Below are 25,602 nucleotides of genomic sequence, written 5' to 3' on the forward strand. Positions count from 1 at the left end.
ATCAAGAGGGGAGTGGGGAGAGACATTCTTACAGGGGGGCAGGGTAAAAAGGCTGACTGACATTCTTTAAAAAAATGTAGTTAGATCACAGCAGCTATTCTCTTCCATTGAGAACTTCCACCTGCATTAATGGCAGAACAAACCATGGCTTTCTTTTATAGATGATCTACAACAGGGATGGGAAACCCTTTTTATACACACCTCTCTCTGGTCTCCATTCATGAAAGCAAGAAGCATTATCACAGTTCAAGAGCAAATTCCAGCCAGGCAAACATGTATGAAGAGGGTGTGGAGCAGGGACAGTGAGAGATGTGGCACAGACAGAGCCCCAAGTGACAGAGAGGCCTGGAGGGTTGCACTCAACCCTCGGGCTTGAGGTTCCCCACTTCTGATCTACAATATTCTTTACTCCCCCTGAAGGGCTGAAATTTGACTTCTCAATTAGTGCAGTGGGGGAAATACTATTGCAGGAAGCCTCTGCCAAATTTTAACTCTTCACCACATTGTTTTATTTCTTTATGTGAGCCAGTGTGGTGTGTGAGCCAGTGTGGTGTAGTGGTTAAGAGCGGTAGACTCGTAATCTGGTGAACTGGGTTCGCGTCTCTGCTCCTCCACATGCAGCTGCTGGGTGACCTTGGGCTAGTCACACTTCTTTGAGGTCTCTCAGCCCCACTCACCTCACAGAGTGTTTGTTGTTGGGGAGGAAGGGAAAGAAGAATGTTAGCCGCTTTGAGACTCCTTCGGGTAAGTGATAAAGCAGGATATCAAATCCAAACTCTTCTTCTTATAGCTGATGACAACTCCAAACTCTTGGTTCAGAGTTCCGATTCTCTCATGGTGGCAAATAAACATAAAAGGGGGGGGGGCAAACTACAGCTCTGAAGCCTTAATACAGGCATAGGAACCTTCAGGTAAATCAGGTCCACACTGCGCATGGCAACTTTCACCTTGATCCTTCCCTGTTGGGTTGCTTGTTTGTTTTAATCTAACTCAGGAAGACTCATCTACCAGGAACTAAGATTTCTGAAGAACAGGAGGGGGTTTCCTAAGGGAAAAAACCTGGAGATGAAGGGACTTTCACCACACAACCCATGAAAAAGTTGTTTTGGCTATTGCTGCTTTCTACTGTGACCAGGTGCAAGACAAACAACAACAACAACAACAACCCAAACCTGCCCCAATCTACTTTTGAGTCTCAAGCTTCATTTTCCTGTCTCCAATAGAAAGGAACTCGGCCAGCTAAACAAGGAACTGTAACTGTACTTCTGTTGGTGCTGTTCCAGACTTCCTCTATAGTAACTTGCATGCATTTTAACCTCTCCATTGGGAGCTCCTGTTCTACTGTATTGAAATTTGATGGGGTGTTCATGGTAGGGGTTACCAAGGACCTTCTAAAGAGTGGCATGGATGGTTTAGAAATGCCATAACCTTTCAGATTCATTTTTTGCTATCCTATTCCACAAGACATTTGGGACTTTATTAGTTTGTAGGAATCAACTTTCCTGATCAAGTTTTATCTTTCTGCTAGGTGTTTTTTTTTAGTTTACTGTTGTTTAATTAAAAAATTAATTAATCATCTATCTGTATTACATTTTTGTCACATCATTATGTATTTTGCTTTTATTGCGCTTGCTGCCTAGTAAACGAAATCTGCTTTCTAATATAACAAACCATCCTTGGCTGAAAAGGGGCAAGACACAAATAGCTAATACAAGTGTGCAGTAGAGATGGTTGCGTTTCTTTCCACTTTTTGTTTTCTGCCTGGTCCACTAGCTACAATTAAATAGTGGCAATGTGGCCTTTAGACCCAAATGGCATGCCTTCCCAGCTAAATTTTTTATTTTATTTAGTTGACTTCTTAAGCATTCAGCTCAAGTGGATAGGGGGTAGAGACATAGGGAGAAGGTTTTGACTGGCTTCAATTATCAGGGTAGGAGAAACAGGAAATCAGGATGGCTCACCGGCAAGCCACACATGCTGAAGTTGGGATCAATTGCTTTTGACAGAACTGTAACATAATCCAACCACAAAGATTAAGCTTCAGTTAAAAAGATAAACACTAATATGATTCTGTAAAAGGAAAAGAAATGGGAGAAGTACAAATCCCAAAATCAGGGAGGGGTGCAAGGTCCACCCTTCATGATTTCCACACACAGAGAAAGAGAGAGAGAGAGAGAGAGAGAGAGAGAGAGAGAGAGAGAGAGAGAGAGATGGAACAGAATGACTGCACAGGGAGCTGAGTAGGTTGGCAGCTACAGTGGAAGAATCCTGTTGGAAGAGAATGTGTTTCCTTAGAATGGAAGCCAGAGGAAGAACTCTCCCCCTCCCTGCCTCAATTATGCACAAACTTCACTTTTCTTTTTCCTATTGCATGCTTAGAACTACAGGACAAGGTTCTGCACATTCCATGCAGCCATCCAAATAATGCAGGGAATGGAATTTAAGAGAGACTCAGGAGTGCTTGAAAATAATCCACCCCTAAAAGTGGACAAGTCCGAATATATGTCATGCATGTCAACAAGCATATCACACAGCATGCACATATATTTTCCACATAATTCAGCTTTATGAAAATCTTGGGGCTTTGTATTTTAAAGTTGCTGGGTCTCAAGGTGGCAGAGGGAAGCTTTAACAACAGTGGGCATTATCCACAAAAGGTTCCAGAATCAAACCATAGAAGTCAGACAACACTTTCCCAAGGACTGATACCTGGTTAAAGAGCCCTAAAATTTTAACAGCTGACACCAACCCTGTATCATCTTTCTGCATAGTGATGCATTCTGTCGCCTCATTCAGTTAAAAATAGAAATCTTTTTGATGTTAAAAGAAGACAAAACTTAAGCACAGTCACTCAGGCCTCAGAGTTTTGTGGAGGAACAGCGAATCAGCAGTTTTACATCTCGCACAGGAATCTTGGTTCCCAACTCTGACACTGACACTGACACACACACACACAGGTGTCCAACTTATCCAGTTACACTTACTTGAGTTTTGGCTTTGGTGTGCTGAGGATGCTCTCTGTATCTTCCATCTCAGGGCCACTGTCACTGGGGTTGTACATCTCCAAGCTATCATAGAGCTCATCCAGATCCTCTTCTACCTCCCGGATCTGTTCCCTGGAGACATGTTCCAGTCCAAAGCCGACCTGTTAAAACGGGCATAGTTACCAGGGTGCTCAAAGCTCCCAGGTTCCAAATACACTACTTTCTATTCTTTAAGACAGGCCCAGAATTATTTGCTTCTCAGAGGGGCAACTTTCTGTTAAGTTGTATGCTGTATCTTCTTTCTGCATAGTGATGCAAATGTGTGGTATTTGAAACAGGGGCATTTGCCAAGCAGGCATCAGTCAGTCAAACAATTTCACCTGAAAACTATTAGCAAATGTTGTGTCTTCCTTCAGATCACACAAACAAAACTATATTACTTTATATTCTTAAATAGATAAGCGACAGACACATCTTATAATGAAAATACAAGACAAAAACAGCAAGGCAAATCATCTTCTGATTGTACCCACAAATGCAGACACCTGAACCTAACTTCCAGAGGTAAAAGGAGCTCCTGCTACTGTAATGTAAGCAGGGTTTCTCCAGTTTTCTCCAGGCCATACCAATAATCCCAAAACTACCGTCATAAAACTACTTAGGAACTTTGGAAGCTGCCTTATACTTCCAAAGTAATCCATCTAGCCAGTGTTGTCTACACTGACTGGCTTCAGGGGTCTTTTCTCAGCCCTACCAGATGCCAAGGATTGAAACTGGGATCGTTTCCATGCAAAGCATGTGCTCTACCAATGAACTTCAGCCCTTCTCTTTAGACCAAACATTGCCAGCTACATTTCATGTGGAAATTGTCATCATGGGATATCCACTTATTACCATGGTTTTTGTAAAATAACCAGGAACCACACTTACAGGAATCTAGACCATAAATGTTGCCATACCTACCTCATCCGATACCTTGAACCGCTTCAGTAAAGCCACAAACTTCTGCTTAATATTTGGCTGCTGTGAAAAAGAGGTACCATTTACTTATTAGAAAGGCCACCTATCAATTGACTAGGACAGGCACAAGCAGAGTTCTTGAGACACAGTGCATGATGAGTGCTGAGGCTGGGAGGGTGAAACACACACTGAAAATCCTAAGACAATTCTTCCCACAATTTAGTATCCCAGCCACAGAACATGATGGTAGCAGATTTGTCAGAACACTACACCATATATAGCTGAACCCAAGCACCACAGTGTGTTCAACAAGTCCATAAACCTACACCAAATGTGAGGGGTAAACAGTAGCTCTGCAGCACAATGTCAGGGAAAAAAAACATCTCTGCAGAACCTCTGCATTACTCAAACTCTCCTTCCAGTAACTGGTCCAGAGCAACACTGCTTAGCTTGCAAACCTGGTAAGAATGCAGCTCTCAACAGTTCAGCTTTAAAGCATACATATTTCATGAAGGTAGTTCAGAAAGTTAGTTCTCAAAGACTCATCTTCAAAGCTAAGCATTAAGGAGCAATGCATCCAAAGGGGGGGGGGAGGGAAGATCTTATAAGTGCTTAATTTATTAAAAAGCAGGTCAAGACTGCCTGGAAACTCTACTGCTACCCCCAGAGGTGTGGGAATGTGGTGGTCAACTAATGGTTGTTCTCATTAAGCTCTGCTTGGAAAAAGCTCGCAGATTCTTTTTGGTAGAGTATCAAAACTCAACATCAAAGGTCAACTACTCATTCTGTATCTTGGTACCAAAACAAATCTGCTAACAGTCAATTAAGCAGGTATGGCTGAGTACCAGCATGGGAGACTCCTTTTTAATACAGCTTCTAATCACACACAAACTAACAGAAGTTTAATATTTGGCACATTGTGGCCACACAATACAGGAGGTAAACATTTGCTCTTGAGACTGTGAAGCATCTTCACCTCAAGTGTGTTACAGGCACATAATGGGTCCCACCTATGCCTGGTCTCTTGGGATTACCAAGCAGACAGATGCAGGATGGACTGGAAGATGGGGGGAAAGAAGAGGCAGGCCCCAAACTCTTCACCTGACAAGTCTACTTGCAGTGCTACTCACCCGAGTAATTGCAGAAGCTGAGGTCAGTTTCCTCCTAGTCTTTTTCACCTTCCTAAGGTCATCCTCTTCATAAAACAAATCCTGGGGGTGGGGGGAGAAACCACTTCAGAACACAAACAACACCCAGCCACACAGTTATGAACAGGGTCCTCCAAAGCAGGACAAAATCTCTTTCTTTGACCATGAAATGTTAGGGATACCAGACTTGGCATTTTGATCTGGCTTCAAATGACCTGTGTAGTTCTACCTCATGGGTTTCATTCATGAACACAGCCAGATGTGAAGATTCCAAGATGGAAACACTGACCAAAGCTACTTAGGAAGCCTATGTATCTCATTCTCAGCCATTCCTATTCATGATATTAACTGGTAACAGGTTTGCCTCTTTTGTCTTTTAGTTACCGGTAACCTCCTATGATCTATGACACTTTGAGTCGGCCTTCAGTATTAGAAATTCCATGGTCTTGTCCTAAGGCACTTTTGGGTTGATGTAGTAACAGAAAAAGAAAGTGTAACAAGCTGTTTTTTATCAGTGGATCCATTAATCCCTCCTGCTGGGTTATGTTAAAGATTCAACTTTAACAAACAACAAGAGATGGTTCTTCATTTGCTGAATGCTGCTCATATAACATTTGCTTATAATTTGAAGAATTCCTGGCCTCCAATATTGGTTAGTTAAATAAAGCATGGGGCATAGTTTGTATGGTCAACCAAACCATCAAGAGAGAAGGCAGACAGCATTATGATAAATTGGTTGAAAAATTAATCACTTTTGTTATCTATTAAGTGAATAAGGTTCAGGAATATATAATCTGATACTCATTGTTGGGAGTGCATTAAAGCCACATTGAATTTTTTAAAATTGTAAACAACGCCAAAGGAATCAAGTAACATATAGTTTTGTATTCTTTGTATACTGCATAAGTTAAACTATTTTGTTAAAGATTTGTAGTGCATGATACAGCAGTGGTTAACTGCTTGTTGTTGGCATTTTAATGATTTGTGTTATTATGCTAATCTGGTTTATGTGTTCAGACAGTATTTGTATAATTTTGGTTGGAAGACTCTCTTTCATTTTTTTAAGTGCCATACAGCCAACTTCCATGAACTCTTTTCTGCTACACTTTGTTCTTTCTAATCAGCTTACATCAGGATTTGGTGAGCAACTATTTTTAGAGGGCTCACCTGGCTCCTCCTCAGGTTTCCAACTCAGCTTTAATAAACAACTAGAAAAGGTTAAAATGAATCTAATGCAATAAGGGATATTGGAGAGGGAAGTAGTACACAGGAACTATGATGTAATTGTCTATGAACAGGTGTCAGAGTTCCCAAGTTCCTTTAGGAGTCTGCTCAGCGATCCATTCTCAACATGCCCTCACAGAAGGGACTGACTAGGTGAAAGGAGAAGCTTACCTGTCCATGTAGGGGGTCATCACTCCCCTCCTGTTCAGAAGAGAAGCTCTCCTCTTCCTCCTCTGAATAGTTGTCAATGTCAGGAGAGCGATCTGGAGGATAGTTTGAGAGTTATGAAATGCCAACTTGCCAAACTTGCAACTAAACTGAATACATTTTCATACGCAAACTGGAGTCAAGGCTGCCCCAGTGTGAAGGTTCAAGGGACAAAGGTAATGCAAATTCAGCAGAATGTAAAGCAAGAAGGCAGCTGGTTGTTGAGTGGCCAGCATGTTGTGCTCGCCCTACTTTTCATTGGTCGTCTTGTCTTACTGATTATACATGTCATGAAAGTCTCATGGTGGGTCGGTAAAGTGTTTCCTGCATACAGCACAATGAAGTGGTAGAGTCCCGAGCTCTACCACTTCATGGTGCTGGTGAGATACAGTGCATATTCCTTTTTAAAAATTCTTCTCTTATATATAAAAAAATCCAAGTACTTAAAAAGTTTATTTCAATATGTGCATGCTGCTTTTCTGTGCAAAGTCCTCCCAAGGGAGAAAGCATAAAACAAATAGAAAACTAGCAAAACAGGGAGTGAGCTGGATGAATCTCTCTCTGATGCTAGTTTTGTTTTTCCAGTTGCAGAGAGGAGGGCACTGTTTGTTATCAACTCAGACAGCAGATGAGAGACCCCCCCTTTATGCTCTCCAAATTAAGCAAACAATCTACCCTTGTTACTTCAGGATCCTATCACCTCACTTGACTGCTTGTGCAGATTAGATTAGATCTTAATTTTTGAACTGGCAGGAATGCCAACAATTTTAACATTCACAGAGTCCCAGAAACACAACAAACACATTAGGTGAGCCAGTAATAAATAAAATGGCCCCATTAGTACTTGACAGTAAGCCATAGTTAGGAACACCACAAACAAGCAGCTTCAACTCATGGTTTGTTTAGAGAAAATATGAACGATGAGCACTGGGCCACATGTAACACTAAACCAGCTGCTCTATCATTTGTTTTTCAGCTCCAGGCGGGGCAGAGAAAAATGGGGATAACTGAGGAGTTTCCACTAGCATGCTGCTTGTTGGCAGTAAGCCTTAGCTTGTTTCCTACTATGGCTTACTGTGTCCTTCAAATCAGGCCAATATGAGCCTTTTGGATCATAAGTGAAGAACACGATATTTCTGTATCATATCAGGGAAATGAAGCAACCGGAGGGATCTGCATTTAAATATTCATCCAAAGGGTCAATTCAAGTCTGACCAGACAGCATAAATAGCTATGAAAATCATTGCATCTGCATAACCCCCATGGGTGCCCTCAAACTTGATATTTCTGATTCAGACTGACAGCTAATCATTCATTCTTGAGGATGGGGCTTACCAGCAAAACAGCACAATTCAAGCTTCACAACTGCCCTCTGCAATCAGCCAAATGCTCCATCAAGCCTAATACATAGTCACCAACAGCAAACATTTCCCAGATATTTAGGGGAAGTAATTAAAGAGAATATAAACATAGGCTAGAGCCATTATTTAGGCAGACATTTCACAAACGAAACCTGCTTTTATGGTTAGCCTGACAAAAGCAGATCCCCCTCTTTTTTCAGTGTGTCCATGTGCCATACAAGTGACTTCAGCTATCTGAATGAGCTTTACAATTTGAACTTGCTCGTCTCCTACATGCAGTAGGGATTAGGAAATGGAAGTATGTTATGCTGGCCTTAGTGGGATACCATCTAACACAGGGGCTTAAACCAGGACTTTGTATCTGCTTGATTGCTGCCCCTTCAACTCAGACCTAATTCACCAAAGTCTATCCCCAAGTCTGGCAGCAGGTGCTGCTTTTAACTAGGCTTGAATCCTGATTAGTGAACAGTATTTGAATGGCAGGCTTTAAGTCTCACAAATGCAGACTAAAAGGACAATTGTGCCCAAAGCCAACCCCACCAGCCTCATTCTCACTAAAGATAGCCTACATGGAATAGAAAGACTACTGTAGAGATCTGGGTTCAAATCCTTACTCAGCCAAGTAGCCCACTGGGGAAACCTTGGACCAATCACTCACTCATTCTCCACTTAGCCTAACTCACAAACTGGTTGCAAGGGTAAATATCATAATACCATATTGGCCCAAATATAAGCCACACCTTTAAAATTGGAGGTGGGAAAAGAAAAAATACCCAAATATAAGCCGCTCCATTTCTTGCTGCTTCTGACTGCATGCTGGGGGGGGGGCTGCATTACCAGCAGTCTTTCCTCTTCCTCGCTCTCTCCCTTCCCAGCCTTGGGGGAGAGGACTGGGGACTACTGGGGCAGGCACCACTGCTTCACCATGCTGCTGGCTGCATGCCGTAAAGTCGCAAATACAAGCCGCACTTTAACTTCTCACAATCGGAATTTGGGGGGAAAGTGTGGCTTATATTCAGGCCAATACGGTACCTCACCACCACCAAATATACACAGGCATGCCACCCTCAAGAACAATACACTAATGTAATTTTAAAAAAGCTGTCCCCATTTATTATATCTATTTACCGGTAACAGTGGATATTAGTTTACTGTATCTTGCATCTTTCTCCACTATGAAGAGTATAAGATCATTTTTAGATTAAAACTCTGACACTATGCAACTAAGTGAACCCATTTCCATTATTCTTAGATAAACGCACTAATAACACTGGAGCCTAGTGTAATGACTTCATCTCAGTTCCCAGCTTTCCCTCACATCCGGTCACTCACAACATTGCTGGTAATAAACCCAAATATCAGAATAAATCCAGCACAGAGTCTACATCTCCATCAGTTTCCTTAGCAACCAGATTTACTGCCTAGGCAGCCATCCAGGAGGGAGTAGCATAAAGCAGAAAAATCCAAGACAGAAGGCTAAATATAGCAGTGTTTGAAGGAATTAGGTTGGATTGTCAAAACAAGACACAGCAAGAGTGGACATTACAGTACTGTACTAGATCCAAAAAGCATTAGGATTGCTCTCCTGAAAAACTGCACACTTTAAGTCTAACAACTGAGCACACCACAGGCTGCCAAGCACCAGCTGTAAGCCTGCTGCTACAAGCACTCCTTTGCTTTCACTGTGCCTCAAGCATCCATATTATTGGCACTAGGACAATTTCAACCACAGCAGGGAATCCAACACAATCCATCTCCTCTGCTTTGTATGGACTTTGCATGGATACATGTATGCACTGGAGAACATACAAAGTTGACTTATAACCAAGTCAGCCCAGTGCTGCTCACTCTGATTGGCAGCCCACTGACTGGCAGCAAATCACTAAGATCTCAGCCAGAGGCCTTTCCTAGTCCTGCTACCAGATGTCTTTTCAACTGGAGATGCCATAGATTCAATCTAAGATTTTCTGCATGCAAAGCCAGCCCTCAGCCACTGAGCTATGGCTTAGCCAATCAACACATGACAAGAGGGGAAAACCAACAGAGCAGAATGCAGCTTTGACTGGCATAGCAGCTATATAACACTGCACATGGGCAGAATAAGCCAACTGTATTTTGGAAAGTGACAGATTTAGAATTTCATTTGGGCCACATTTATCACTCCCAACCTAAAGTAGTTTAATAGGCATGGTCTCCCTCCCCACCACAAGGAACTGTGGGAACTGCAGCTGTTAGAGAATACTGTGAGTCCTCTCTGTAATAACAGATACTTTATGTGTACCATCCCCTTCTCCCGCTCCACCACAAAAGACACCCTAAACATATGGGTGCTGTAGAAACCAAAGATGCATACTCAGATGCAGCATACAACAAATTTCTTGTGGAAAAATGATGAATCAGATTTCAGTCCAAATACTGCAGATATGTTTTGGTTTGCTTCTGTTGAGAAAAGGTTGTTGAGATGGCCATGGAAAAATGGTTGCTCACTCTTGGTTCAATACAAATATCCAAGGGAAGCAGAGCAACTGCACCAGGAAATCAGAAGCAGAAAGCAAGATACAGGGGTAGAAGTCTACCTGGAGTTTCCCATGGTGTTTTTATATTGTAAACTGCTCCATGATCCTCGGATGAAGGGTGGTATAGAAATTAAATTATAGAGAATGGTAGTATACAAATTAAAAGTGAAAGAAATGAAATGAAAATTTGACAACTGTTTGAGGATTGTGTCCTGCATTAGTACATGTCAACTACTGGGATTGCTCAACATCCAGAAATTAAAGTCTTACAAACATTCTTACCGGATAATTTTGATTTTAGTCCTTCATGGTCTATTGGTTGGCTGGACAGGGAATAGATTTTAATTTCAGCAACAGGGACAGAAACATCTTTCACATTACTGTGGAGTCCCAGCACCAGGGCTCCTTCACTTGGATGCTGCATAACCTGGAGAAGAAAAACAATACAATTTCAGGAATGCAGCAAGAAAGCTTAAATAAGAGAAAACAGCAATACCAAAGTGGCTAGATGATCTGATTACATTTCCTGAAAATTGCAAAACTAAAACGCACAACAGGCAATTATGTAAGTCAATCTACTAAAGAAAAGAGATTGTTACAGCAAGGAACGTGAAGCACACACCAATGTGAGTCTAAGACAAAAAACTCAATCAACTGGGAAAGCTCACTCTTGTTAAAGGGGGTTAAACATACAAAATAGTGAAGATGGAAGGGAGTGCTATGGATGCAAATCCCTCCAAACTACATTTGGCACAGCACTGCCAGCGACTGAACTTAATTTGCTGAAACCTTTTGCATTCCTACCCAAACACCATGAAACAAATTTACCTCTCTTTGCTTCTACAAATATCTGTTTATACTGCCACAACTTTTGTGGAGGGAAATACCTATAAGAATATAGGAAGCTGCCTTACACCAAGTCAGGCTACTTGGTCAGTTTAGCTCAGTACCTACACTAACGAATAGTGACACTTCAGCATTTCAGACAGGAGTCCTTCCCAGCCCTACCTAGAGATACTGAGGATTGAACATGGGACCTTCCTGCATGCAGAACTTCCCTGTCCAAGCTTGCATTTCCCCAAATCAATTCTCAGACTGTAGTGTTGGTGGGGAGATACTCACTTTTTAAGTCCCCTTCAAAAAATGTAATGCTTCACAATGTAGTATGCTTTCCTTAGAAACATTATCCAACTAGGAGGTATAATCAACATCTGTTATTTTTCTCAAGAAAACCTCCCTTACCTCAGCCATGTTAATAAGGCCAACAGCTAGAGTTTTGTAGCCCAAAATGGTCCTGTTTTTGTACCGTTTCCTTCGCTGCAACATGATCTGCAGCTTGTTGGCATCTCGCTTCAGGAAGTGGGGATACTGCAAGAGGAACCCAAAGGAAATGGTATGTAAATATGTTGCAGACTAAACTTGTACAGTAGTACCAGTAAGTCCCAATAGAAGGAGATCAGGCTGAGTGTTATGTTTTCTTGAACCAACTTTAGTACAAGAATTGCATGTCTTCAGGTTATAGATCGCTCAATACTAATCAGTAGCTATTGACAGCATATCAAGATGGTCAACACAGTAAGCTTCAAAGCAGTACTATCAACAGCTGGTCCCACGTATCTCTCCCAAAACTCAATCTTTATTACCTAAATTCTTTCCAGGTGATTAGGAAACAGTTTCAAATGGCCCAATCAATATATTCCATTAAATTCATGCCTTCAAAGGATTTTAAAGTGTGAGGAAATGTCCCATTGTATAGTTGCTTGCCATTTCTTAGAGTCAGGAATGAAGTTCCAAAAATGGTTGCCACTTCAGTGTAAAGGACATGGTCTAAAAATGGATCCAACAACTGTGCAATTCAAAAGCTTACTTCCCCATGCAAGACAGCTGGTTCAGGAAGAGGTAATGTCTGAACTATTCTGGAAGAAAACTCGTTAAAACAAATTGCACATCACCATCCCCCAAACACTCAGATTCATCACCTCCTGGCTTTGTGCTTGCACTGGATTTTATTAGCAAGGAGAAGAGAACAACTTATAAATCCTCTCTGTCCCATCTTAGATAAACATTTCAGATGCTGTAAGAGTATAATTCACCCCCTAACAGCAGTGAAGCTGAACAGTTTAATACAGATTGCATACACTTTACAGTTCTCTACAGGTCCAATGCTTTTTAACTCCATGTGCTGAGAAATGGCTACTTATGTAGCATGAAAGGGAGAAAAAAGTTGAGCATTTTCCCTGAAGAAAAGGAGCAGAGATGAGAAATCCACTGGAAAGCTATCTTTGACACATTACGTAAGTCTCACATTCTCAATCTGAAAAGCTATCATGCTAAGCACACAGCAGGAAAAGTGTGGCATTGCTTCCTAGGATTATGGAAGTGTGGGTGTAACGAGATTTGAAATTTCACAGCAATCTCTCTTCAAATATCCCCAAACCACTTTACAGTTATTAAGCTTCTTGTTTAGAAAATCTGAAGCACACTAACACGATGCTATTTCCAAAGGAGTAGCCATGTTAAGCCTATTACATTAAAAACAACAGAAGTTTTGTGGCACCTTAAAGCCTAAGGATTAGATGCTAAGGTATGTTTAAAAATGTGTTTTTAATAAAGATTTTATTGGTTTACAAAAGTACATGCCTTGTCTCTTTTTTCAGGTTGTACAATCTTTCTTACAATTCTGTTACATTTCTTGTGAAACATTAGTGTTGAGTACAGTATAAGGTTGGGGAAGAAGAGTGAGGGGAGGAGGGGTGGGATGGTGAGGCTTATATTCCTTTATATAGTATACATGTGGCGTTTGGTGTCGGCGTCAACTGGGTAGGTTCTTTCTATTCATTTATTTCATTTCCTTGATAGTGAGAGGGATTGGGGGCAGGGTGTGGTTGGTTTGCTGCAATGTTTGTTTACAACGGGGGGGGGGGGGCTTGTTTGGTCAGGTAAGCCAGATTGCTGTCGGTGGATTCTTGTTGTTGTCTTGCAAGTGATAAAGGGGAGCTATACTGGAGTGAAGGCATCCTCTTCTATTTGTCCCTGTGTCAGTTTATTGGTCAGTTTTTCTAGTAAGGCTGTTTCTCATAATATTTGATACCACTGATCTATGGTTACTCCTGACAGGTCTCTCCCGTGTCTGGCTATGATGCTTCTGGCTGCTGAGAGTAGGTGAGTTATGAGCTCTGTATAATGTGAGTGGTCATTATGATCTTGGAATATGTTCAGTAAGGCCAGTTCTGGGGTGAGTTCTAATACCTGTTTAGTTATTTTGCATATATCTTTTAGGACTGTTGTCCAGAAAGGTTGGATTTGGGGGCATTCCCACCACATGTGGAGGTATGTGCCTATGGAGGTGCAACCTCTCCAACATCTTGGTGAGGTTCCTGGGCGTATCAGTGCCAGTTTCTGTGGTGTTACGGTAAGTACCACCTGTAGATGAGTGTCAGAGTGAGCTCCCTTCTTTCGGCTGAGATGGATTTAAAGGGAGGTTTAGACCACATTCTAGTCCTTTGGGTGGGGTTGATTTCATAGCCTATGTCATGCTCCCATTGTTGTTTGATTGTGTCAAGGGGGGTTGTGGGATTTTGGAGCAATATTTTGTATACTGTGGATACCATCCCTTTGTCATGTCCCTCTGCTGTCAGGAGAAGGTTTTTGAAGGTGGTCTTCAAAAGCAGCCTAATGGCTGCTGATATTACTACTGGATTGTTTAAGGTGGCATGTAGTTGATGGTGTGTTAGCCAAGGTATTTGGGTGTCCCCTAGTTTGTCTTGTACTTCTTGTGTTGGTATTCTTTTTGTATAAGTCTTTTAAGACAGTGTAAGCCTTTGGCTTGCCAGGTTTCTATCTGGAGGTTTTGTGCTGTGGGTTGGAATAGTGGGGGATAGGCCAGGGGGGTTAGTGGGGATGGGGATAGTTTGCCTACTTTTCCCTTCCATGCATGGACTGTGTTGACCTCATCAGTGGGGATTTTCCTTAGTTTGTTTTGGAGAAAGATCCTAAGGTATGTTGATGAAGTTTATGGAGAAAGGGTCTTCTATCCCCTCCTACCCCCAGCACCCCTCCCCTCTATGCACCCCCATTAATTTAGTTAAACTGAATTTACCTGCAAGGAGAAAGTCAACTGAAGCTCTGTTTCCACAAGTCCACTGACAGGTAAGACAATCTCGTTGGACCTCAGAATCCTCTTTGAGCCCTGCAACTCGCACACAACAAGAGGCATGCATCATTGTTTTTAGTCTTCAACATGGGGGTACAGTACTTGAGCCCCAAACAGCATACTGAAGAAACCGGTACAAGAACACTAATATGTACTAAATTTTAAATCAATCCAGGGAACTGGCCCATTTTCAGAGCCATTTTCAGGCATTTCTCAGGGTGGGTGCTACTACCAAGGAGGCCCTCTGCTTGGTTCCCTGTGACTCCACTTCTTGCAGTGAGGGACCCACCAGAAGGCCCTCAGAGCTAGATCTCAGTGTCTGAGCTGAATGATGGGGCTGGAGACGCTCATTCAGGTATACAGGGCTAGGATGCTAGGCTAGGCACAGTAGGTTAAATTTGAACATGAAGTTCCACATAATGAATTAGAGTCCAGTGCTCCAAGCCAGACATTTTGACCCTTTCACAGGAAAATGGAAAAGTTTAACACTACCACCACTCCAACCCCAAGAGCACGAGAAAGGGGACTGGGTCTCTACAGAGCTATACACAGTTGGCAAGCCTTGCAATTGCTATGGCCAATATAGAGCTTGAAAAATTCTTTGCTCTTATTACACGTACCTGCAGTTTCACTGCAATCACCACAGAATTTAGATCTTTGTCCATCTCTTTCAGCATGATTAGCTTTTTCAAGGTCAAGCTGAACAATCTGCCAAGTAAAATGACATAAAAAACATAGATTATAGGTCAGAAACACCTGAAACAAAAACTTTAACATAAATACATTTGCCCATTGTGAAAGGACACAAGGTTTACCCTTTCTTGAACTATAAAGCAGCTGGAACAGTCTCTCCTCTCCACTCCCAGCTCCCCAAACAAGGCTGTTGAAATCAGTATTTTACTGTATATTTCTACCAAGAAAATGATCAAGAACAGCACTCTTCCAGCCTTCCAGAACACAAGACAGCTTAGGAGGCAGGGCAATGCTACCATCTTTGTCCTTTACCTACCATGAATTCTCCATGTGTAGGCAATCTGAATCCATTTGGCTCAGATTGAAACTTGAGTAAGACAGGCTGTTAGCTTCAAGTATGCCAAGAGTAACAGAAAACAGATTTCCTTTTTATTTCATTTTTTAAACACATACCTGTACATGCACATCTCTTTCTATGTGTACTAGAAAGCTTTCCATTTTGTCAAGATTATAAAGTTAATATCATAATGTAAGCAGAAGCTGGAAATGTTATATAAAGGATAAGCTCTTGTTGTGCTATTGACATTTCTACAATAAGAAGCCTTTTATCTGTTTAGAACTTTCTAGCTTGCTTAACCCTAGAGGTTCTGAAATGGTAATAATAGGTTTAAAATATGGTACAACATTTTGTTTTGATGTATTGGGCGTAAAGTATTGATAATTAATCAAGTTATTTGTGTGTGGCTACTTCAGGACCCAGATGATTATAGGGAAAGCGGAGGTCAAATTTCAACGTCTAAAATGCTACCTCACACAACACAGAAGGAGAGTACTCACATGCACAGGAAGGAAACTGGGCGCTGAACTTGAACAGAAATGTCATCACAACATTTCAAAACTTCATGAGATTTAATTGCTCACCAGCAGGAAGCCTGTTTTCACAGGTTTATTTCCTGGATAAATTCATGTTTAAGTCATTTGGATATTGTGCAAAGGAACATTATTTATTTATTCAATTTCTATTCTGCCCTTCCTCCTAAGGGAACCCAGAATCTCTGACCTCAAGACTAGAGGGGAAGTTTCCTATGTCTGGATGCTAAAGTTATGGTTGCTCTTGTTTTCATTATTTTAATGCAGTCATTACTAAATCTGCAGGCATATACTCTCTCTTGGTGTTCTGAATTTGCCCCATTCTGCCTTGTCAAGAAGCAGTCCTTGTCAACAGTACTGACAATGGTGCAGGAGAGTTTTCAGAACATAAAAACAAGTCTGTGGAAAAGATGCTATTAACAGGAATAGCTGTACAAATTTTGGTTGGAAATAGGTCATAATTCCTCCAGCTGCCAACCTAATTCTTCCTGGGTCCTGAACTCTTGATACTGTTTTGGGATTGAATTGTCTTGACAAATCTTGGCTTTGAAAAACCTGGATCCTTGAAATATAGTCTGAGTGGAAGGATATTTTCCTCATAGATGAACCACCACTGGAGCCAACAGATCAACACCTCCACCTTTGCAAAACTACCCTTTGGAACCTCAACACCACAGCACAGGTTTTTGCAGCCCTTTTATTACACTGCCCATTCATTGCTTGGGACAAAGTTCACAGTTCCCAATGGTATTGAATGGTCTTGCTTCAATGTTACATAGCTCAAGTCAATTCTTCCACACTTCTGGGGTGGGCTCATTGTGACCAAGGTTAAAAACTTATAGTCCAACATAAAAGCCCAGACATTTTTGCAATAATTGGAAAGAAAGAATGCAGCTATTTGTCAGAAAATTCAAATATGTCTAGCTCAAATTGGTAAGATCCAGACAAGTGCCAGCAGGATTTGAATACAGGGCGGAAACTCTGTACAGGGTGGCTCCAACTCCACCTAGAAATTACTACTGTACTTTGGTCCCCAAAGCTTTCATCTAAATTAAGAGCAAGGTCAAGTGAAGGTTAGCCAACAACTAGCCTTTCCCCTTGAGAAGATGCAGTTAATTACTGTAAGGCATCTTTTAGGAATGTACACTTTAATCTACTGATTAATCAACCGAAGCATTGATAACCAATTAAAAAATCCAGTGGTAATAAGAGCAAAGCAGAAATTCAGGGCTACAAGATTCATGCAGGCCACACAGATGAGCCATTTTTCTCCTCCCTACACCAAATTTTATGCAAAAGGGAACTAAAGTATGACTTCTTTCCAGTCTGTATCCAAAGTGAGTTCAAAAGTGATGTTCCTATGGCTTCTCTTCTAAAAATAAGACCAGATAGCTAAAATCCATATTCATCTTAAAACCTCAAGTCTCCCATCACATTGAAGGGCCTTTAATTTGCTTATTTGTTAAGTCAATATTAACAGTGTTATTTTCTTTTAGCAGGATATGCAATATATTCTGTTGTTAATCTATAAATAAGTTCTCACACTTAAAGAGGAAACACAGTTTCTTTCAGAATCCCCCAACAGGTATTTTTCATTAAGGTTTTTTGATGCATTTAAAATTAATAAAATTAGTTTAAAAGCCAAAGGGCTACAGAATAGTGTGTGTTACTGAACAGCAAAAGCTAACAAAAACAGAACTGAGTGGGAAGTGCTGCAAGTGACTGAGTTTCAAACTATCCTGTTTTACTTTTAGCATTTTTAATTTCACCATTTTATAAACAATATATTCAAAGTAGTATACAGCGGGACCTTGGTTCTTGAATGCCTTGGTACTCTAACATTTCGGCTCCTGAACACCGAAAACCCAGAATTAAGTGTTCTGGTTTTCAATCACTTTTTGGAAACTGAACATCCGATGTGACTGTTGGCTAATGTTTCCAGGGCGCCTGCACCAATCAGAAACTGCACCTTGGTTTCCGAACATTTCAGAAGTCGAATGGACTTCTGGAATGGATTTTGTATAAGAATAACACAATGTATCAAAAATCAATTTTAAAACCACCACAGAAAACAAATCAGCCTGCAACAGACACTAGCAGTAAAACCTCTGCATTAAAACAGTATAGCAGATAATGCCTCCCAGAAAACATATATTAGTCATTTTTAAAAGGTTAGAGGCAATGAGGCCAGGCAGGACATTCCACTGTCTCTGTGCCACCAAATAATAGGCCATTCTCTCATATTTATCCACCATTCTTCCACTGACTGGGAGAGCTCTTAGCAAAATCTCACTAGATCTCAAGGGTTAGATAGATTCATATGGATGGAGGTGACTTCTGATGGTCCATTAGGACTTGGAAAGCTTAACACTTTATACACTGACCAACACACACTTCCTTTAGGAAAGAGGTTTTTGGATAGATGGCAAGTTGACAATAGCTGGCTTAAGCCTAAGTCTAATGTGTGGACCACAGGAAGGCCTTGAGGAGGAAGGGAATTTTTTGTTGTTGTTAAGGGTTCTGTCATCCATCTTTGTCAGTGAAGAGGAAAAGGGGTGGGTAAGCTGAAAAGGCAAAGTTTACTGACTGCACCATTTATGTACCAAGATCATACCTAAGCCTTCCATGGCCCATCTCTCATCTGCTCATATTGATGAACCTATAACAGCAGCAAATTCTAAAGGGCAGACAGGGAAAGAGACTGATGAACACCAAGAAGCAGGGAGGCATGAAGCTGCATAGTGAGATTGAACTGCAGAACAGATGCTCTGCTAACCTACAGCAAACATAAGTCAGAAGCTGACTGCAGGAGCAGAACACTGCCTTCACTGCCCACTGTAGCTTGTCAAGTTGTGGATCATGTACCACAAGATTCAGGATTATGTTTTCAGGTCAACCACAATTATCTACATATGCATTTCCTACATATACATTTTCTAAGGTATTTGTGCCTCATGTATGATTATTGTTTTATTTCTTTTTTTTAACCACTTAGAGGTTTTCTCACATTCAAGAGGTGCATAAATTTCAGGAAGCAGGCCTTCTCTGGAGTGGCCTGTACCCTAGAGAATTATCTGTCCTTTGTAGTGTAAGAGCCACCAAGCTACTTCCTGGGTTATATTTTGCTGTCAGAAATGTTTGTTTAATTTGTTTTCCACTGAGACAACAAAGTTAATGCAATTTTCTTGTTTTTATTATGTGATTTAGAATGCTATTGTTTTTATTTTTAAAATTTTGATTGTTGTTTAACTATGATACCTGGGTTTTATTTTCAAAGTTGTTATGTTTGATACAAAAGGAACTCATGAAATGTCATATAAGTGAAAGTACCAACACCATCACAGGTTGATATAATAGACAAAGATTGGGATCCACCCAGCACACCCCGCCCAGCACTTTAGAAATTGAGAGGCATCACAAAATAGTTTGCCACATGGCCTTTGGGCTGGAGGTGCGCGCGCACACACACACACACACACACACACAGAGCTTTAATCTGTGACAATTGGACTGGGTGTGTCCCAAGTAGCTTTTTGGATCCTTGCCAAATCACTCAAAGAAACCACAAGCTAGTTCTGTGAAAGTTAAAGGTTTTTATCAGAATCACATAAATACTCAGCCTGTAGTTCACAAAAATACTCAGCCTGACATCTTGAAGCAACTCTATATATGAATCTTTTATTGTAACCCACCCTGATTGTTTCTGTTGAAGAGCAGTATAATTTTTATTAAATAAATAAATAAAAACAGGGTAAGAAACCTACTATTGGAAGGTTGGGGAATACAACCCAGAGTTATTCAAAATCAAGAAAACAGCATTAGAAACACCTGATCTGATTGAACTGCTTAAGGGAAAGATGTCTTAACATCCACCTTTGTTATCCAATCTAATAATATTGGAACAATGCTTTTCTATCACTTTGAGGGCATTTTCAATAAGAGAGCACCACAGACTTACTTAACAGATGGGAAAACAGGACCATTCTGCGACATTGGGCTTACAGCTGTCCCAGCAGTCATAATTCCCTAAGGGCTGATCTTAAATATAGAAAGTGAATGCCTCTCTACTTGGAGCACAGCTTCCTCCGGTGTTCTTCAAACTTGGGGCTTCAGATATTGTTGGACTGCAACTCCCATCAGCCCCATGCAGCTTAGCCAATGGTCATGGATGATAGGAGTTGTAGTCCAACCACATCTGGGGACCCCAGATTGAAAAACATTGCTGGTGGTGCCCTAATTGACTTAGTACATGCTACAGATTCCCTAAATCATGTTGTCTCAGGTCCTGGGTCTAGGACGACACAACACACCAAACCATGACAGCCTTCCAAGCATAAACACAAAGCCATAGTTAAGAGCTGCTTATCTGCTTTCATTTTTTACCAGGTCCACTCTCCTGATTCTGTGGTGCAATTGCATCCATGGGAAGAGCAAAAAGATACTAACTATAGTTTCTCCATTCAAACATCACGCCAAACCATATGTAACCCTCCTTAACCACGTTTTGTTGTGGTATCCAAAATTGAGCCAGCATGAGTCTCATCAGCCAAAAAAAACCACAAAACCCTGTTGTTACTGTAGTTACTATATTTCTTTTTATTGGATTGAAAGAGGGGTTTTATGGAAAAACTCAGAACCCCCGTTCTAGAGCAAGCTGAGCATTGGACCCAGGCTTCATCCATATCGAAATCTAGTAGTCCAATATGTCTGCCTCTCTCAAGAGGACCTTGTCTGTGCCAGTTGCTGGTTGATCAAAAACAGCAAAATCCAGACCTTACCAATCAAACTCTTTGCTCACAAGGCTACGTTTATCCTTTCTTCCATTAAAGATGGAATGTAGAGCTTTCGGGGTGGGGGTGGGGGAATTAACCAATGCTCTCTTCACACTTCATTAAACCTCAGGCTTGAGAGAATGGCCATTCTGGCAATTTTTCATTTTAAAAGGGGAAACTGGCTAAGTGGATTTTGAAGAGCTGGCATTCAGCCATCTATGTTTAAGGGCAAGTGAAAGTTAAATATAAAAGAAAGAAGGACTTGGGAAACAGCAGCACTTAAAAACAACACCATGCTAAATGCTAAAAAGAATAACCCACGGGCAGTGTCTGGGACAAAGATTTCATAGGGCAAATATCCCGACAAAGTGCATCCTCATCACATGCAGCACACAGGCAGATTTGCATTAAGCACTGGCTGAGAGGGACTTTGTACTAGTAGGCTATGTGTGAAGTGGTGGCTGACTGCCCAAGTCTACTATCTTGTATACATAAAGGCTTTAGGGAGATTTAAAAACGTTTCCCCCCTCCCAGTCAGTTCAAAATTAATCACTTATGATAGCTCCCCCACTTCTAGCTCAAACCTCATGTTTTGTGACTTGTGTTTTCCCTGCATAGACCCCAGCCTTAGGAAAATATAGCTGAAGTTGTTAAATCATAGTACAGGCTTGAAAAGGTTGTTCACCTGGTTCCCTGTGGTAAGCAAGAACTGCCTTCATGCAATCAGACAGAGAATCTTTAAAGTGACTTAGGATGTTTTAGGCCACAAAATGGCTAGCACCTTTGTGGGCAGGTAGGCTAGTACACTTTTTATATATATATATATAAAAAAATCCACTGCAACACTCATATGCTAGCAATAAATTTGAACTGCAATGAATTTGTTCAAATGGCCCTGTGCACAAACATTTTCAGAGGCAGGTAGTTAACATTATATTATAATCTGAAGTGAGGACCATCCTCAGCATAACCAGAGCTCTCTAGATCAACATTCTGTCTTGTGACCTGCTTTTAAAAAAATGTGAGAAGATAAACTATGCGCAAATTGTTGCCTGTCCTGGGTGGTCTTCACTGAGCCTCTTTAAACAACGTAATATGGTTGCCTGTTATGGATTATTCTTGTTACTTCATCTTACTCCCAACCTGATTCATTATTCACTTCAATCTGACAACTGTAGCCACAGATGGTAACAAATATCTCTTGTAGGTGGAGAAAATTCATTATCTGTATACATACTTCGCATGTAAGTGGCTTAAGCAGCAGAGAAGGATTAAAGTCAAGTGCTTGTCTTCTGTTTGCTGAACTATTTGCCAGCAAATGTTTAAGTAAATTTGACATTGTCCAAGTTGCATGTTACGACTCCCAAATGTAGCAATTTGTGTCTGTATGTTGGTATATCCATTGGTCATCTACTTCAGATCAAAAGTGGACAGACTTGGCATAGCTTACAGTATACTATATTAGGGTTGCCATATTTCAAAAAGTTGTTGGGCCTTTTCAGTTTTGTATACTTGCAGCTGCAGTATTCTGAATATGTCTGGGAAATTCCGAATGTATGGTGACCCTAACCATATATCTTCTGCTCTGGCTCCAGGATAGTAATCGCATAACAATGTCCCCCAGCTGAGAACCCTCATTTAAATGTACAAGTGCATGTTTTACTCCACTCAAAAAACAGTAGGAGTTTTGTCAATAAGATGCGACAACAATGCATTTGTTGCCATTTTTTTACCGCCCTACTCCACATTTTGCATAGAAATATGAAGCTGTATTGTACAATCAAAACATGAAACCATCTAGCCCATGGATTGGGAACAGCTTGCTGGCAGGTCTAATTAGGTCAGGGTGTGCCCCCCTGGGCTCATGACACATTTTCCCCCAAACCACACTCATCTGTGATATCAGGGGCATGGCAGGTAAGACATGGTTTGAGCAACTGGGTTCTTAAACTGAGTGCCTAAATGTTGATCTGCAAGTGGCACTTGCAGACAGTGCTAACAACAAGCCCCAAAGGAAAACTTCCTAGTGCAACTGAGGAGGCACAGCACCTTGCAACTGCTGACCATCATGGCATAGGGTTTTCCAAGGCCTGACAATCAGCTGATCGCTAAAACTTGCAACTACCACCATGTGCATTTATCCACATCAGCTTTTATTTCAAACCATGCAGGAAAGGAAAACTTTCCCACTTGTAAAAGTTTACCTGTTGCTGGGGGTAGAGTATAGGAAATAAGGATTTGACCAACCACTGGCCAGATCCAGTTCCCCACCCCACTTTAAGATCATGCATTTTTTAGTAACACACTAAAAAATAAACAATGTATATATTCAAATACTTATCAGGAATAACAGGAAAAATAAAAACAGTAATTCTACTACCTTGAGGAAGCACAACCAGATTTTTCCAAATACATCAACTTAATTCTGCCTATACATGGTCCTGTCATTTACCACACATCAACAACTGTTCCATTTTTGCACAACTAGCTTTCAGAAGCTGGTTCTACCCACATTGTAGATTATGATTCCATTAGTTTGAGATGTGATCTAGAATCAGAGCTCATAACATCAGTTTAGAAGCTAGCATTAAGCTTAGGCAAGTCAAATTTGCTAGTTCCACCAAAAAATAATGAAAGAAGTGAAAGCAGAAGAAGGGGTATGTGGTGTAATAGGAAGGCAGCTGTGTATCCTTCCAGGGTCAAAGAAAATTCAAGGAGAATGGAAAAGTGTCATTTAAAAGGAGGAGAAATTCTTTAAAACAAAACCAAAATAGACTGAAGAAAATAAATACCTTCCCTCCTTTGCAACATTCCAGCTGCGATAGACATGCAGAGTTTTTGTCTTGTGCTAAGCATGCATTTGATTATAAGGAGAGCATAACAATTGGGGAAACTGTTGATTGGAATGCCTACAATTTTTTCAGACACTTACAGTCTACCAGTAATTATCCTGTAAACTTCAAAATGCTTTTCATTTGAGTGTAGCAGTAGAAATGGGTTCCTGAAATGGAAGCTATTTTAATAGCTGCATTAACTTTAGAACTGGGGGGAAGGAGGTCTAAAAGCATAATTTCTCTTGAAATCTTATTTATTTATTTATTTGGTGCTTATAGCCTCCCCCTCCCAGGATGGGCTACAAAAATAACCCAATTAAAACTGCATTTACATTAATCAATAAAAATTACAAAAAAGTAACCAAAGACAAAATAAAGTAAACACCCACACAGACCAGTAACACAGAAACATCCACTCAACTGAAGGCCTTGGTGCACCTTGACCAATCATCAAAAAGCCATACAATGATGGTGCAAGGTGCACCTCTAACTCGCCCCTACCCCTTAAAATACAAAAGGTGGTAGTGCTGCTGTCAGGGCCTCACCTACTTATCTTAACACCCAGGCATGTCTATGTGGGAGGAGGCGCCTCTTCAAATGGTTGGGCTCCAAATCATTTAGGGTCTGTGTCAGTATTCATCTTGTTAATGGACTGGAAACCAGTACATAATTTTTCAGACTGGCATAATGTCTGCAGCCATAGATACTCACTAGGTGTTAATTCTGCACTAGCTGCTGCTTCTGAATAGTCTTCATTGGCAGTCCCACATGGAATGCATAGCAATAGTATAGTCTGGAAGTTAGAAGACCATGGATCACAGTAGCCAAGCTATTCTTGTGCAGAACAGCTAAAGCTGGTGAATCAGCTGGAAAAGGCACTCCTAGCCACCAAGGCTTCCTGGGCCTCAAATGACATAGATGGGTCAAATAGTGTCTCTAAGCTATGTGCCTGTTTCTTCCACGGGAATGCAATCCCTTCCAGAACCACCCATATCCCTTCTTCCCAGATTCAAGAACCTGCAACACACAGTACCTTCATGTTACCTGGATTGTTTCAATTTCCTGGTCCACATACAGCCCATTACTGACTGCACATAATGGTCCAGCCCTGAACTGCCTCTCCTGATTCAGGTGGAATAGAAAGCTACAGCTAGATGTCATTGGCATACTGATGGCACCTCACTCCAAAGCCCTTGGCGATATATCCCAATGGCTTCATATAGATGTTAGAGCAAGAGGAACAAGATTGACATGGGAACTCAAGGAACTAAGCAAGAGTCTCCCACTGCTACTTTCTGAAATAGGTGTTGGAGGTAGGAATGAAATCTCTGAAACACAGTGCCCCTAACTCCCAACCTTCAAAGCCCCTAGAGGAGGGTATCATGGTCAATGGTATCAAAAGTTCCTGCGGGATCAAGCAAAACAAACAAGGTTGCACTTCCCCATCCATCTCCTGACAAACATAATGAATCAGGACGACCAAGGCAATTTTGGTGCCCTATCCAGGCCTAAAGCAAGATTGAAATGAGTCCAGAGCTTCCTCCAAACATGTCTGCTGTTGAACCATCACTATCCTCTTGAACACCTTGCAAAAAAGGGGGGTACTGGTTATTAGGTGATAACTGTTCCATCACCTGTGAGTCCAGGAAGATCCTCTTGAAAAGGGGATGCACCACTGCTTCCTTAAGGGCCAATGGTACCTCCCACTACCCATAGCAAGGCATTCACCGCTCCCAGGACTTGCCTAGTCACATTCCTTCAGCTAGTTTTTATTAGTTATGATAAGCAAGGTAGGAGGTTGAAGGGCATGCTGTTGTCCAAATTCATTCAAGTAGCTTGTCCACATGCTCATCAACAGCTGGAACTGATCCAAAATAACC

At 41.2% G+C, this 25,602-nt stretch overlaps 1 protein-coding gene across 1 annotated transcript in view; it reads right to left on the reverse strand.

Annotated features, from left to right (window-relative positions):
• PACS1 (phosphofurin acidic cluster sorting protein 1) overlaps positions 1-25,602 on the reverse strand; it is a 71,211-nt gene that overhangs the window by 21,777 nt on the left and 23,832 nt on the right. The window contains exons 2-9 of the mRNA XM_033174140.1: positions 15,174-15,261; positions 14,500-14,589; positions 11,643-11,768; positions 10,683-10,827; positions 6,488-6,579; positions 5,075-5,155; positions 3,948-4,007; positions 2,985-3,145 (exon numbers count right to left, since the gene is read on the reverse strand). Of these exons, the coding sequence (XP_033030031.1) occupies positions 2,985-3,145; positions 3,948-4,007; positions 5,075-5,155; positions 6,488-6,579; positions 10,683-10,827; positions 11,643-11,768; positions 14,500-14,589; positions 15,174-15,261 (843 nt within the window). The remainder of the gene's footprint in view (positions 1-2,984; positions 3,146-3,947; positions 4,008-5,074; positions 5,156-6,487; positions 6,580-10,682; positions 10,828-11,642; positions 11,769-14,499; positions 14,590-15,173; positions 15,262-25,602) is intronic.

The sequence above is a fragment of the Lacerta agilis genome, chromosome 17, assembly GCF_009819535.1.
Source record: "Lacerta agilis isolate rLacAgi1 chromosome 17, rLacAgi1.pri, whole genome shotgun sequence".
NCBI classification, from domain to species: domain Eukaryota; kingdom Metazoa; phylum Chordata; class Lepidosauria; order Squamata; family Lacertidae; genus Lacerta; species Lacerta agilis.